At 44.9% G+C, this 15,669-nt stretch overlaps 1 protein-coding gene across 12 annotated transcripts in view; it reads right to left on the reverse strand.

Moving 5' to 3' along the window:
* Positions 1–315: 315 nt before the first annotated feature.
* The window catches only part of KIZ (kizuna centrosomal protein), a 120,105-nt gene continuing 104,751 nt past the window's right edge, over positions 316–15,669 (reverse strand). For all 12 annotated transcript variants that reach the window (XM_028828134.2, XM_028828140.2, XM_015149584.3 and 9 more), the window contains 3 exons: positions 14,056–14,152; positions 2,625–2,668; positions 316–459 (listed from right to left, as the gene is read on the reverse strand). In XM_028828134.2, the coding sequence (XP_028683967.2) occupies positions 362–459; positions 2,625–2,668; positions 14,056–14,152 (239 nt within the window). In that variant the 3' untranslated portion in view covers positions 316–361. The remainder of the gene's footprint in view (positions 460–2,624; positions 2,669–14,055; positions 14,153–15,669) is intronic.

Consider the following 15,669-nt stretch of genomic DNA (forward strand, 5'->3'; position numbering starts at 1 on the left):
ACCTCAAGTGATCCACCAGCCTCAGCCTCCCAACTGTATTTCTTTTTCAAGATTGTTTTGGCTATTCTGGGTCTCTTGAATTCCACATGAATTTAAGATCAGTTGGCTAATTCGTAACATAGAAACTACCTTGAATTTTGATGGGCATTGCATTTATCACTTTGCTTCATGATGACACTTAAAAATGAATATGCAAGTTCATATTTATGTCATAAAATTTCACTTGAATAGCAATGTAGTCCTAAGTTTTCCTATGAAACAATTAGAAAACTTAAAAGAACATATTCATTTTGGACATCATATATGAACACAGGGTTTCAGTGTGTTTAAAGACTTTATTTACAACAGATGTCACAGCATGTTAGTCATAAAAATCATCAGAATCATCGGTGTTATGGTTTCTAGGGCGTAAAGCAGCCTCAATTTCTGAGTTACTGTCGTCAGACTCATCCCAGAGGGCTGGAAAATAAAACCAGACAGTCATTTAACATTTCTGCACTCTGGTTAAGAGCTTACAAAACAGCAGAGCATGGAAGGACTGGTTAAGCGGAGTGTCGGTCTGCAAAATGCCTAACAGGGACACCACGTGATGTACCTGACCAGACACACCCAAATGCATGTCACACTGCACAAATTACACAAAGTGTGTCCTATGCACTGTTATGGAAAACAATTTGCAGAATACTTCCTTTTCCCTTCTGTTGTGCCCAACTCTTTATTACAGGATAGGGATTTAAAGTCAGGGTTACATGGAAGCAGGGTTCCCTGGTGTGCTGTATCAGCCTGATGCCGCCCCACCTCAGCTGTCCCTCCACTTTTATCTCCCATTCTTCTTTATGAGAGCAGAGAGGAGAAGGGAAAGACGTGACAGAGGAATAAGCAGAGATGGTTAGCCTGAGACAGGGCTTTGGTTCACCTCGTTTACTTGAGAGGTGAACCCAGGAACCATGGAGACAGTGTAACAAGGAAGACAGGAAGCCAATGAAGGGTATGATGATGAGTGGGTGCCTGGCAGTGAGTGGACAGGCAGGGCTCAGCCTGCTGGGGCCCCCTGAGAGACTGCAGAACCCTCCCCAAGGTTGTCCCAGTGAAGAGCAAGGGAGCGGGGTTACTGATCCACCAACTTGCCTCTGTTGGTTGAGGGTTGCTCTCAACCCAGGGCATCAACTCCGTGGTACTCTGGGCTGCCTTGTGAGGGCTGAGCATGCTCCTGCAGCCAGAGAAAGCCCTCAGGCAGAGAGACACAGCTGCTTGGTGCAGGAAGCTGTGGGCGTTGTGAATTGGAGCTGAGGTGCCCTGTGGGTGGTCTGGCAGGATGTGGTGGTGGAGTGCACTGCGTCTACCGCATCAACAATCCCCTAACTCTGCGGACACCCGCATGGCAACACCTGCCAGCTCTGTGCTGACTTCTCATATGCGACCCGATCTCATCCTCACACTAGTCTGGCAAGGTAAGTATTAATGTTTCCATTTCACTGAGCAAACAAATGGGCGCTGAGGGGGTTAAGAAATTGGCCACAATCACTGCCTGTGAGTAGCCAAGCTGGGAGTCCTACCCAAGTCATCTGACTCAAGCCTGTACTCTCCATCACAACCCCCTGGGTACTTGTCTCCCCCACAGTAGGTAGCTGTCCTTCTAGAAGAGTGATTCACACTGGGGTGCTTGCTAAAAATGCAGATTCCTAGGCCTAGGTTCTACAGCCGCTCTGAATTAGTTTCCACGCTGCGTTAGCAAAGTGGGTGCTAAATAAATAGTAGGTATTTTTGTTATTGGCAGTAAAACTATTAATCGAATTATACCTTTAATTTAAGGTATAAGCAGTTTAAGAAGACAGGAGCTGAGAGAGCCCAAGCTGGGCAGGGGATATGCCACAGTGTTAGGGTAGAAGGCAGGCTAGATTTTTCCTGTGAGCTGGGGGTTGAAGGATGAATAGGAGCTCACTGGGCTGAGGAGAAGGAAAAGGAACTCCCTAGAGAAGGAACAACACGGGCAAAGGTACAGAGGCATAGGTGTGGTACAGCTGAAAAAAGCTGACTGTGGCTTGACCCAAACAGGGGACCTTGGGAGGAATAAGCTGGAGAGCAGAGCTGAGGCCTCCCAGGAATGGAGAAAGCTCAGACTACGCTGCAGGCACGGGGAGGCATCGGCAGTCCTTACACAGGAAGGTCGGGGGAAGCCAGGGTCTAGAGGCTGGTGGCCAGGTGAAGGACAGTCAAGAGCTGGGAGGAACTCGGTATGAGGAAACCAGTTAGAGTTACTCCAAGAGCCTGTCCACTCATGAGCAATGGGTGCTTCCGAGGATGGGGAGAGTCAAGAAACATTTTATTGGTAAAATACATGGTGCCGATAATTAATTAGACATGGAGGCCAGGATGCCCTGCAAATTCATACTTGCAAATTACAATGCTCTGCCCCTGAGGTCCATGGCACCTGTGTGGTCCTGTCTGTGAAGAACGGAGCCTCCAGAAGCCCTCAGGCTCCACCCCAGGGAGAACTGCAATGGCAGTCCCTGTGAGCATGCCCGCTTCAGGACTCACATGAGGGTGTAAACAACAAATGCATGTCACAGAGTTTTTTGGTTAAAACACAAAAAGAAAATCTGTTGTCCGATTATCTCTCTTACCATTAGATTTTAACTTGATCATGGGTTTCTTTTTGTTTTCATGCCTGCAAAATAAAGAAACAGTCTAAGTTCTGGAAAAAAAAAAAAAAAAAAAAAAAGACAATGAAACTAGTATTTTCATAATGAATGCATTAGAGAAGGAGCACTTTGATTCACTGGAGGCCAGAACTTTACACTTACTTCCCAGAGTTTAAAAGTAAAGGGAAAATATCGGGATGCAGCGTGACCTTGCTGGGAGGGTCGCTACTCAACAGCATTGCTCCCGTCCTGGGTGTGTCCCCTCAGCAGGTCTGCATGGCCCACCCCGCGCTGCTGAGCTGTGCCTGTGTAGGGCCCTGTGTTCTTGGGGGAGGATGATCGCATGGGCCCCTGAGGCAGGGGACCGGTTTCCCTCAACAGTCTTCTGGAAGACACTGATGCGTGAAGCTTTAGTGCTTTCAGGCAAGCTAAAAATGAAACACTGAGAGTAGGGAATTCAGGATGTTGGTAAGGAAGTTAAAATACTGAGTCAAACCAGTGGCAGCAATACTAACAGCCTAAGGAAGGAGTTCAACACAAACACCTGGTAGAGGGCACTGCAAGTGTCATACAAATGCTAGTGTTCATGGCATCCAGGACCGAGTGACTTCTCGACTGAGGCCAATATGGCAAGAAAACTGGCTCCACAGGATATGATTTCTCTGTGTGCCTTTTCAGGAGTTTTTGCAATTTTAATGAATTTAAAAGTCTCCCCAGGGAGCAGCACTCGAATGTTTTATGATGCTGAGATTTTTAAAGAATTGCCTGAATGGTCACAGGAGATGTTGGTAGAGAAACCATTCTTGGTGCATAGTTTGACGCTTTGCCCTACCCCACGTACCACCACTGCCCTTCTCAAGGCCAGGGCCTTGCTCTTCTGACAAAGGAAACCCTGCAAATATCTTTTCCTTCCCTTTGGGCCAAGTCTGGTTGACTTTTGGCTTAAAAATCTACCTTTTGCTATAATTTACTGTTTTTTCAGAACAACATGCTTCGCTAATGTATTGTTTTCTAGGCTATCTTTCAGTGTTCCCTTTAAATTTGGTGCCTGTTTCTTTAATTGCCATGACTGAGTAGCACTCACAGCCATTTCTCCATGAAGCATGGAAGACCCCTACGAGCATCTGGAAAGGCCAGCAGCTGACTGACAGTCCTGGAGCTGCCAGGATTGTGGGGACCTGCCAGTGAGGTGAGCCTGAAAGAACCCGTTTTACAGAAAGTGACACACACATCACACACACACTAAATGCAACCGCAGGGATGTCTATTATTTCCCCACCTCCCGCTATCTGAGGACACTGGGCTAGGTGCTGCAGGAGAGGGTGGATTATAAAAATGCTAGGAGGGGTGGAAAGAGGCTAATTTGCCAGCCACGGTCCATATAAGAAGAGCCACAGGGGGAACAGGAGAAATCTTTGCCAGCTGGGAGGACGAGGGCACTGTGGCAGGCAATCGGGGGAGCTGCAGGACCACAGAGAGAGCCAGGCACCTCCAAAGGCAGAGGCCTTCACAGGCCAGGACTGAGGAACAAGGTGTGGCAGCAGGGAGCCCCTGACACAGAGCTGAGGCCTGTGTCCACTGAGGACACAGTGGCAGGTGAGCTCAGCTCCATCTCAGCAAATGGTACCCCCGACCCACTAGTTCCCCCAAGCCTGTCTCCAGTCTCCACTCCTCCTTCCTCCACACCCAGTCTGGCCCTCGGTCCTGCCAATTCCCCCACCTCCCCACACTACTTCCAGCAGTCCTCGCCAGTTCCCTGGGCACTGCCAGCACACTGGGCAACAAAACTATCAGCTCTTGCTTCTTTCTCTGCAACAACTTCCCAACTAGTGACACACACTCATCTTGTCCCCTACAATCCATTTCCCACTAGGCAATGAGAGTGAGCTTTCTGAAATGCAAATCTGGTCACTCCACTTCCTTGCTTAAAATTCTTCAATGCCTTTCCACTGATTTCTGCACAAAGACCTAAATCTCAAGCAGTGCCTCCAAGGTGGATCCCCCAGGAGTGTCGTGCTGTCCTCCTGGAGTCTTCCCACTTCTGACTCCCTATCTTCACCACTGAGTCCTCGTCAAGTTGCTGTCTCACATCCACTTGTGCAGTGAAGAGATGTGCCACTCCTCCCCCTCTGAACTGCAAGCTCCATGCGGGCAGTGACCACAGCTGTTTCAGCTCACCTGGGTAACGCGGTGCACAGCACTTAACAGGTGTTTAGTATGTTCACTTGGAATGAACAAGTGAACCTCACTAAGCATAGGGCCCTGCTTAAAGGCATTTGATCAATATTCAATTATATAATACTTGATTTACATATTTCTATTTAATATTGCACTTCAGAATCAAGTTTAAGTTTCTTTGGCTTCCCTGGTGGCAAAGAAAAAACAAAAATAAAAACCCAGAAAAGCTAAAGGGGGAAAAAAAAAAAAAGGAAAAAGTCATGCACAAGGCTGTAAACACAAACAACATGAGAACCATCTATGCGTGTGTGTGTTAGTTGTCACTTAACTCATCAAAAGCAATCAGCCAGCAACGCTCAGTCCCACCACGGAGGTGACCCACTGAGCATTTCAGGGACCTCGCTTCTGCATGTGGCACTCTAGGAAAAAATGATTTCCTGAAGCCATGTCTCTATGAGGCCACTTGAACTTGCTTTTTCTGTTTGTCCTGTGGTTACACAGTGTGGCTTTGAGAACATTTAAGCCACAGGGAGCCAGTAAACATCCCAGTGAAATGTGAATTAATTGTGTAATGGTTCTTAATTGTCTGTGTTACTGGTTTTCTCACAGGAAACATGTTTCAGAGCTAAATGTGCGTGGTGCATGGTCTACCCACGGAGACGGGCAGAGCGTGCTTTTCAGTGTTTTGTTCTCCACTCTCATATCTAAGGGGCAATTATTTTTCCTTTTGGGAAAATCTCTGAAAGTCAATGTGACCCTGCAATTCATAGTTGATGTTTTATTATACAGAATTCTTAGGGTCAACATTTTTTTTCTCTAGGTCATGCCTAATATGTAAAGCTAAGGCAAGGCTGATGGAGAAGCCTGAGAACTTTCTATGGTGTGCTGGACAGAGCCAACTACTTTGGCTACTAGAGTAGATGAAAGAAAAACAAAACTGCAAAACTGCATTTCAGAAAGTAAAAGAAATCAAAGAGTCATGTTTGTAGGCCATGGGATACGGTCACCATGTGGTCTTATGTGCTCGGAATCTAACTGCTGAATCTTTGCTGAGAGTGTAGAAGTAAAGTTTTCGTCTTGTAAGGCAGAGGTTTTCTGTAAAGAACCAGAGAGTAAATAGTTCAGGCTCTGTGGGCCATACGGTCTGCCACAACTACTCAATTGTGTTTGTAGCATGAAAACAGCCATGGACAATTTGTAAACTAAAAGATGTGGCTGTATTCCAACTAAACTTCATGTATAGACACTGAGATTTGAATTTCATATAACTTTCACATGTCATGAAACATTATTCTTTTAATTTTCATCCAACCATTTAAAATGTGAAAACCACTCTTAGCTTGCGGACTGTATGGACCCAGGCAGGGGCCTGGGCATGGCCCAAGGGCCATTACTGCTGTAAAGAATTGCCTCACATGAGGCCCATGCTGCAGGTCAGAGAGCCTGCCTTTCCCCGCACCGCGGCTCAGGGCGACTCTTGGAACCGCGGAGGGTAGACTTGGTATTTTTTCCCTAGAAGTTTACAACTGGACTGGAGGTCCTACTTCAAAATAAACCATTTTCAGCAAGACACTGCAGATGATTAACTGAGTAAACTAAAATATAACCATGTTCCACTCTTCTCATTTGAATGGGACAATTGGCTGGGTGTGGTGGCTCACGCCTGTAAGCCCAGCACTTTGGGAGGCTGAGGCGGGTGATCGTCTGAGGTCAGGAGATCGAGACCATCCTGGCTAACACGGTGAAACCCCGTCTCTACTAAAAAAATACAAAAAAACTAGCCGGGCGCGGTGGCGGGCGCCTGTAGTCCCAGCTACTCGGGAGGCTGAGGCAGGAGAATGGCGTGAACCCGGGAGGCGGAGCTTGCAGTGAGCTGAGATCTGGCCACTGCACTCCAGCCTGGGCGGCAGAGCGAGACTCCGTCTCAAAAAAAAAAAAAAAAAAAAAAAAAAAAAAAAAAAATTATAATAATAATAATGGGACAATTATCTCTGCAGAATTTCCCAGTAGCTTTGGTCATTTTTTCTCCCAGCTGTGCCAGGAATGCCCCATTCCCATTAGGGAGGTGCTCACTTGTTGCCGTTCTGCTGTGCTGACTTCACCACATCTCCCCCTCTACCTAGCCCTTAAGCCATCTCATTTTGGATGCATTTTGGTAACTGCTTATAAATTCCCCTGCTATTGATAAACCAGATTAGGCCAATGCTAATCAACGTCACTTTTGTTCTCAACTTTGTTAAACTTAAGAAGTTAGGGCCAGCCAGGACTTCAACAGAACAGGTTTTGTCTGAGAGCAGCCCTGGTACACAGTGAACACTCTACACATGGAGTCAGGATGACACAGTGTGCTATGGAAAACAGTAACAATTACGTGTCAGTGGTTCATTTTATATGAACAAAAGGCTAATGTAGCTAGAATTGGTCTACACAGTCAACATCAATATAAAGTTAGATAGTAAGGATGACTGACAATAGTAGGTTTTGCTTTGTGGAGCCAACAAGTAAAGACAAAAATGAGACACGGAATACCCAAGGCCAAGAAACCCACTATTCAATTAGAACACGGCATTCACAGATTATCAATCCAGAGCCTTCACTGTACAGTGGTGGAGCCCAGAGAGGTTGAGAGATGTGTCCTAAGACACACAGAGTGAGCCAGCAGCAGAGCAGAAGTGGAACAAAATGCTCTTCCCAGGACACTCCTACAAATGCACACGTTGTAGACACCCGCCCCACAGGGCCTCCTGAGCAGCAGTAAAACAGTAGGGCAGGGAGAACCCTGCCGCAGCATGCGCCTTGCTATGTGATCTGCTTTCAGAAGCTGAGACAGAATCAGCTCTGGGGCCAGACAGACTCTGCTCACTCGTGATCCTGGGCAAGTTCTCTACCTCTTCAAGCACCAGTTTTCTTGTCTGTGGAATGGGGACAGCAATGCCTTCCTGGAAGTGTTCTGAGAAGTTTGCAGACAATCCTGTGAGAGCCTGCAGAAAGCAGACTTCAGTAAGCAGTGCCACTGCACTGTCAGCACATGTGGATCAACAAAAGCATGTGCTCAGTTTGGTGATGTGCAGCCGTGGGTTCTAAGTGGAGGTGATGAGTACTCAGGCACAGGGGCCGAGGAATGGGAGGTTTGGGGACAGACGGAGAGAAGACAGGCCTGAGATGCATGAAGTTTCTTCCTCGAGGAACCTGACAAGTGGGTGCCCTTGAAATGGGAAGAGACAGGGCAACTGCCTCAGCCAGGCCTTCCAAGAGCAGGGGCAGAGCAAGGCATCGGACTCTGTGCTGGGGCTGCAGCAGCAAACAAGACAGACTCGCTCGATGCCCTTGAGGTGCTCATGCTCCAGTGAGGAGACTGACACCAGAATAAATACCATGAAATGGGCCGAAAAGGCAACTGTGGGGTTGGCTGAGAACTGATGACAGTGGAATTGGGGGATGATGTTCCAGGCCTCCAGCATGTGCCAAGAGCTCTCATCAAGGTCAGGGCCCGAAGCCAGACACCTTTCCATCAGCAGACAAGACAACAGCCAGGGAAGAACCCCAGTGAGACTCTGCAAGTGTGTTCACACAGGTCCTGCTTCCTGAAACTGGAGATGCATGAGCAGACGGCATATTCACAGTCATCACCAGTCTCCCTTTGAAAATGTATGTGTCCACACACACACACATTCACACACACTCTCACACACTCTCTCTCACACACACACTCTCTCTCTCTCTCTCTCACACACACACACACACTTATGCAGATAACTGTATGAAATGCATGATTCCCTGCAGCTCAAGTACATGATGCCATACAGAAGTAAGGGAACTTGTACAAACTGACTTTTATTTTAAAAAAACAAAACTAGAGTGAATGGTGCAGCTATACATCCATGCTTACTCACTCAGGAAGTGCAATGACTATCCAGCACTGGTGATTAAGAAACCCGCTGCTGGGCACGGTGGCTCGCTTATAATCCCAGCACTTTGGGAGGCCGAGGAGAGAGGATCACCTGAACTCAGGAGTTCGAGACCAGCCTGGGCAACCTGGCAAAATGTCGTCTCTACCAAAAATACAAAAAATTAGCCGGGCTGTGGTCCCAGCTGCTTCGGAGGCTGAGGTGGGAGGATTGCTTGAGCCTGGGAGGCAAAGGTTGCAGTGAGCAGAGATCATGTCACTGCACTCCAGCCTGGGTGACAGAGTGAGACCCTGTCTCTAAATAAATAAATAAATGAAACGAAGCCTGCCCACTGTGGGAGGGAGGGTACTGGGAAATGGCTTCTATCCCTGCACTACAGATGGTAACAGAAATAGCTAGGGAGACCACAGGAGGGGCATGCTGTACAGCCAGGTCTCTGCTTAGGAAACTTTCATAAGGTTGAGTTAAGCCTTGAAAAATCTAGAAGGCCTTAACCAGGTAAAAGAGTGGAACAGGAGCATTCCACTAAAAGCCAGGGACATGAAATAGTGGGTCATATGCGGCAATGACATGCGGTCTGGTTGTTAACTTTCTTGAGCAGGGGGACAAGGGGAGCTGGCTGGTAAGGGTGTGTAGACTGCCCGTGCTCGACAGGGGTGCAGGCAACAAAGGCCCCCTGAGAGATTTGTGGCAGCAAAGGTGGGTGTCAGATACTCATTCCTGGCCAGAGCCGGAGCAGGGGGTGGAATTTGGAGAAAAGAACAGAGAGAAAGCCTCATACTAGTAAGACACTGACTCAATTTCATGGTCAATATCTTTTTATTCTTTTTTTTGAGACGGAGTTTTGCTCTGTCACCCAGGCTGGAGTGTAGTGGCACGATCTCAGTTCGCTGCAAACTGCCTCCTGGGTTCAAACAATTCTCCTGCCTCAGCCCCCTGAGTAGCTGGGATTACAGGCACCTGCCACCATGTCCAGCTAATTTTTGTATTTTTAATAGAGATGGGGTTTTGCCATGTTGGCCATGCTGGTCTCGAACTCCTGACCTCAGGTGGTCCACCCACCTCAGCCTCTCAAAGTGCTGGGATTACAGGTGTGAGCCACTGCACCCAGCCATCATTTTTTTTTTTTTTGAAACAGAGTCTTGCTCTGTTGCCCAGATGAGTGCAGTGGTGCAATTTCGGCTCACTGCAAGTTCTGCTTCCCAGGTTCACGCAATTCTCCTGCCTCACCCTCCCAAGTAGCTGGGATGACAGGTGCACACTACCACACCTGGCTAATTTTTTTTTTTTGTATTTTTAGTAAAGACAGGGATTCACCATGTTGGCCAGGCTGGTCTCAAACTCCTGACCTCAAGTGATCTGCCTGCCTTGGCCTCCCAAAGTGCTGGGATTACAGGTGTGAGCCACTGTGTCTGGCCTGTCATATCATTTTTTTAAAAAGAAAAAATAGCCATGGCCTATTAACAAATATACCCAAGTTATTGTGACTTTGAGGCCTCACCAATTGAGTGTGGCAATAAGACTCAGAGGGTCCTGCCAGGAGCACTGTCTATGACGTCCAGGATAAGGAGGAATGGCTCCCGGCAGGAAGTGTCCTTCCAGTTCTGAAGTCTAATTAGCAGGCTGAAAATAGCGAATTTATGAGAAGACATGGTCTTTAGACTCCAAATTCTAAAATTTTAAGTAATTTTTGACTGCTAGCGGAAATCAGTATTACAATTTCTAAAGGAGCAATTTCAGCTGGAACGTTCCCCAAAACAAACATATGTTTCTGAAAAACAGAAGGCAAAAAATAATCCAGAAAGAAAAAAATCCCAATGACTGTGCCAACAAATCTCTGTAAACACTAATTTTAGGTTTTAAAGGCCTACCAGTAATTTAACAAAGTCTGAGCGCCCCCTGATGGTTAATCAGGGGTCCTACAGAAGATGCCACTTTTAGCTACCTGAGGTCAACTTGTTAACTTTTCTCTTCAAATAATCAAGCAAGTCATTGTTCTTATTTGCTTTGTGCAGAAAAAACAAAGTATGTAGGCTTGTGATAAGAAACGTGACATGTTTAGGAAGCTGCCAATTCAGTGGAATTTAAGAACGGAGATGTGCCAAACCCAAGACAGAGAAGAGTGCTTTTATATAAGAACCTAAAGGACTTCCAGGAAAAACTCATTTTTATTTCACTGGACTATTGGTTCCTTATAATCTTTATGTTATCCTGGGGAAAACGGCACAGCGACCAGGCAAAGACAGAAAATGCCACCGCCCCCACCAGAGCATCAGCTGCAGGCTGGCGCCCTCCACTGGCCGCTCTGGTGGCTGCAAGGCTGGCACAGAATGCCACCCATGGTGGCCCTGCCAGGGAACTGTGGCTGGGTGACTTCTGCTACCTTTCCCCCAGGCAATTATGCTGCAAGCACACACCCTTTCCTTTTGGTAAAACATTATCTGGTCCAACCAGTAAGCTGAAGTTACAAGGCAGGAACCAGCAAGCTAAGGGCAGGCTGTTAAAACATACTCTCCATTGAACAAATGGATCCGGGAGAGTGAAAACCGCTTGCTGGGGAAGGTAAAGCGAGACAATGTTTGCAGAGGAGAGGAAGCTCTGGCATGCACCCCTGAACAAAAGGGAACAAGTGGTCTTTACTTGGAGAACGGCTTCCTATTAGGACTCACTCCTTCGTACATTATGCCTTTCATCCCCACTCAACCACAAAATGATTTTGCTGAAGCAAATACAATGGTAGAAAAAGATTTACACTGAAAGAATCTTTAATAATAAACTGTTGCCAATCTGCCTACTTGCCCGTGATTTATAATACAATAAACATCGGATTCTATTACGGCTCATGCACTGAAGCTGCTGCTCTGAAAAAACGGCATATGAAAGCACCCGAACCCCACCACCATCACAATGAAATGAGCATGTATAAATGTGCTAAGAGTATCTCTTTGCATCTTTTATAGCTTGTGTGTATTAATCTGTAACGCTTATTAAGAAAGTCATTGCTATGCAAAGCAGCACCCAATCTCTTTCTCTGGCTTTTCAACAGGAGTGCACTGTTTAGCCAATAGGACAGACCCTCTGGCCCTCATTCTGCATTCATCACAGGCAACATTTGCACAATGTATCTCTCAAAGGCGGCTGAAAAGAAGGCCTTAATACTCATGTAAACAACTGCAAACCAATTACTTAATGAATCAGGCCCACACATAATGAGGTGCAGACAAAGAGCTATAAATGCATTTTTGCGCCCAAGCCGCTGCTTTAAAGTAAAATCCCTCAGCTGTAGTTTGGGCTTAACTAGCACATCATAATTATTGTCTCTAGGACATCAGAGGAAGCCATTTTTTTTTTTTTTTAGGTCCAGCGGGTTTTTTTTTTTTTTTTCCTGAGGTTGCTCATCAGCTCACTGACAAAATAGAGCAAAGAAGAATTTTAAAAGTGCTACAGCAGCACTGCACTGTTATGTTTATTCTCAAGTACCGGGTTTCGAGACCACTTGTAAAAGCAATAAAGCACAAGGAGTGACTGCAGTAAGTGGGATCCTTAAATGTAAGCCTCTAAGAAATTTCAGTGAATCCAGCACAAACAGCAAAACTGGAGCTCTCCAAAGCCCAGGGTGGCGTATTAACAACACCAAACCCAGCACAAGAACCAAACTGTGACAAACAGCACGCCAAGCCTACGCACTCTGGGCCCAGACCTTTTCATCACTGGATTATTATCAAGTGCCTAGAACCAAGAGTTCCTTGAAGGCCTTTTTGTGTGTGTGGTTTTTTTTTTTTGTTTTTTTTTTTTTGTTTTTGCTTGTTTTCTTAAAGCGGATGATGAGATTACTTGTAATTTATTAGGAAATTCATTTCATACAGAAATACTAATAACAAAAGGCCTCTGCCTCAATTTGAAGGAGGAAAAAAGTTTGATTTTAGTTTAGTGAAATATAGACAAGATGTAAAATTATTAGGCTGAGAAATGTTCTACAAAATCCAATTGCTTTCTTAATGTCTTTAAACATTTCCCAAAGAACCTATGTAAAGACTGTTTAGGAAGAACTGGGTTTTTTAGTGCCTCTATATATTATTAAGCCAAATGGTAACATTCGGCCCTGAAAACTATCTGTAGAATTTACTGTCTTTTAAAATTTCTTTTAGGAGACCTAGAACTTGAATTTATAATATACTCGTAATAACGTAATACTTTTAACACTCTTCCTGTCCCATTTACCTCCCATTTCCTTCAAAAATATGGATGAAAACTCAGGCACTAAAAATAATAACTTCTGATAATTAAATGAGTTATCTCCCTAAAACTGAACTTGTCAAGTTTCTAAAACCCATAATTTTAGAAATTCAGTCTCATTTTAATATATACTCCAGGTTCTAAAAACACTGTATTGTTTTATAAAATATGAATAAAAATAGGATTTTTTTATTTAAAAAATTCGACATTCCTGGCTCAAATCATTTTCTCTTATGGAACATTGTATGTTATACTAGAAATGTAAAGTTCCTGTTCTAAAATTTCATCACAAACAAGCAGTTAATTCAAATGTAATATAATCATCTGAAGGACATCTTTTTACTGAGCAATGCTGTTCCAAAAGGAAAGTTGCTATGCCATTTTAAACAATATTTAGCTCAAAACAAAAGAGCAAGGTATTTCATCAGATGACGGCTGATATTCCCATCTATAAATTCTAAGTGACCTGAAGCTACTGTGATTAGTATTTTATGTTAATGACAAATTCGGCACACAACTCTCTTAGCACTGGTCAAAAAACTTACAAGAAGTGAGTGCTACAGTTTGACAAATGTGAAGAGATAAATTTTGTTCTTTATGGAAAATAAGCAAGAAAGTATTAAAAAGGAAAGAATAATCTAGCCTAAATACTTGGTTAAAAAAAAGAGAAAAATAAAAATGAATATCCAGCAATTACTAGTTTATATATTAGCCATCACAAAAAGAAGAAACATGCCACTTTATTTCTTTTAAGGCCTGATGTTTTCTCTCTGCCCTTTTTTCTGACAACGTCCATTGTGTGGTCTCTAAGCAGTCCTACTGCGAGCAGCTGTAGACGCTAATTTGTGGTTCACTGAGGTGTCAATTGAGTCTTAAACCAAGGAAACAACAGCTGCAAAACAATACTTGGCTCTGGTGCAAATATTTTCAAAGGTAGACTAAAGTTTCAACTGTTATTTTAGATAAACAAAAACCCAAACCATAACCCTCCAAGTCACACAACAAAATAATATGCAGCTAGAGTTTAATTCATTGCATTGTGACATTTCTCATCTTGTTGCTGCTATTCAGAAAGGCTTTCACAACTTTACCTTGACAAAGGACTTCCTTCACTAGATGAAAAACTAGCTTCCGACGCAATTTTGTTAGCTGTCTTTGTCTCGAATGCACCGCTGCCAATATTCAAACCTGTGATAAGCGTAAACATGGAGAGTGAGGGTTAGCTGTCATGCAGCCACGGGACAAAATGAATAAAGTGGCCTCACAGTAAGTTTGGTGAAACAAATGCCAGCAGAGGAAGAAACTGTTCAAGCCACAGAAGGCAAGGGAGCTTCTAAGGCAGAGAATGAAATGCTGGTAGAACACTGAAAGGGAGTGGGGCGCTTTCCTGTGATACCTAAACAGTAGCCACAAAAAGTGAAAACTGAAATCATCCAAAGAGTTCAATTTTAAATGACCAAGATGCACATGTAGGCATATGGATCTCTACTGTGTCACAAAGCACTGGATAATTCCCACTGTTATAACACACGGGTAGCAAACCAGGGCTCAGAAATAATTGAGACCCGTGGATAACAGTTACCCACCTTATCCACTCTTAAGCCCCTCTGTAAAATCCTCTATTTTCCATCCCATAGAGGAGAAAGAATCTCCACTGAAAATCATCAAGGCCACTCTTTACCAGCCTCCAAAGGTTGAGGAGGAGGATGCACACTCCACGTCTTTCTCTGGAGCCAGAGACTTGGATATTCCCACAATGCCCCCAGTTTGCAGGGCAACCCCTGACCTTTGCCTTCTGGGAGTTCTCAGCCTTGGATGTTTCTGCTACAGGTCTGCTTCTTAATTGGCAGTCACAATCAGAGACACAGCATGCATGGGCATCTCTGCAGAAAGCATTTGCTGAGTTTCTAACCTGGAATCTGCCTGCTTGCATGTACACTCTGCAGCAAAGTGATTATTTTAAAAATGTGTCCACATTCAGCCCAAAGAGGGTGTCCACATGCTTACCAGGAGGAGGTCTTTTCAGACATGAAAACTAAGGCTCAAGGTTTATTTAAGAAGCTTTCCTCAGGACAGGTCCACAGACTCAGAAGTAAGTGAAACATGCACTGCTTCTTCATTAGATTTGGGGTGGGCTCCTTGAGCGCAGAGTGCACCACCACCTCCCATCCCTGCTACTTCTAACAACACTGTGAAGCTGCCCTATACCCTCCAGTCCACTTTCTGTTTTTCTCTGGGACTCAGATAAGTCCTTAGGATCAGAATGAGAGTAAGGGTAAAAGATAACACACAGCCAAAGGATCTGACTACAATGACAGTGACAGCAAACACAGGCAGGAGCACTTTGAGTATAGGGCAAGGGAAATGAATTTAGGGGTGCCTGACTATATAACCTAGAGTGTCATTTCATTTATGAACAAATTAATAAAAATGCATTAAGTACTAGGTTATTAATAGTACCATAATCCATAATTTCAGATACACATCCAAGGGATTACAACTTATATGTCAAATTTACTCATCCTTTTTTTTGTTTGTTTTTTGAGACAGGGTCTGGCTCTGTCACCCAGGCTGGAGTGCAGTGGTGTGACCTTAGCTCACTGCAACCTCTGCCTCCTGGGTTCAAGCCGTTCTCCTACCTCAGCCTCCTGAGTAGCTGAAGCACCTGTCACCATGTCTAGCTAATTTTTGTATTTTCAGTAGAG

This window comes from Macaca mulatta, chromosome 10 (genome assembly GCF_049350105.2).
Source record: "Macaca mulatta isolate MMU2019108-1 chromosome 10, T2T-MMU8v2.0, whole genome shotgun sequence".
NCBI classification, from domain to species: Eukaryota; Metazoa; Chordata; class Mammalia; order Primates; family Cercopithecidae; genus Macaca; species Macaca mulatta.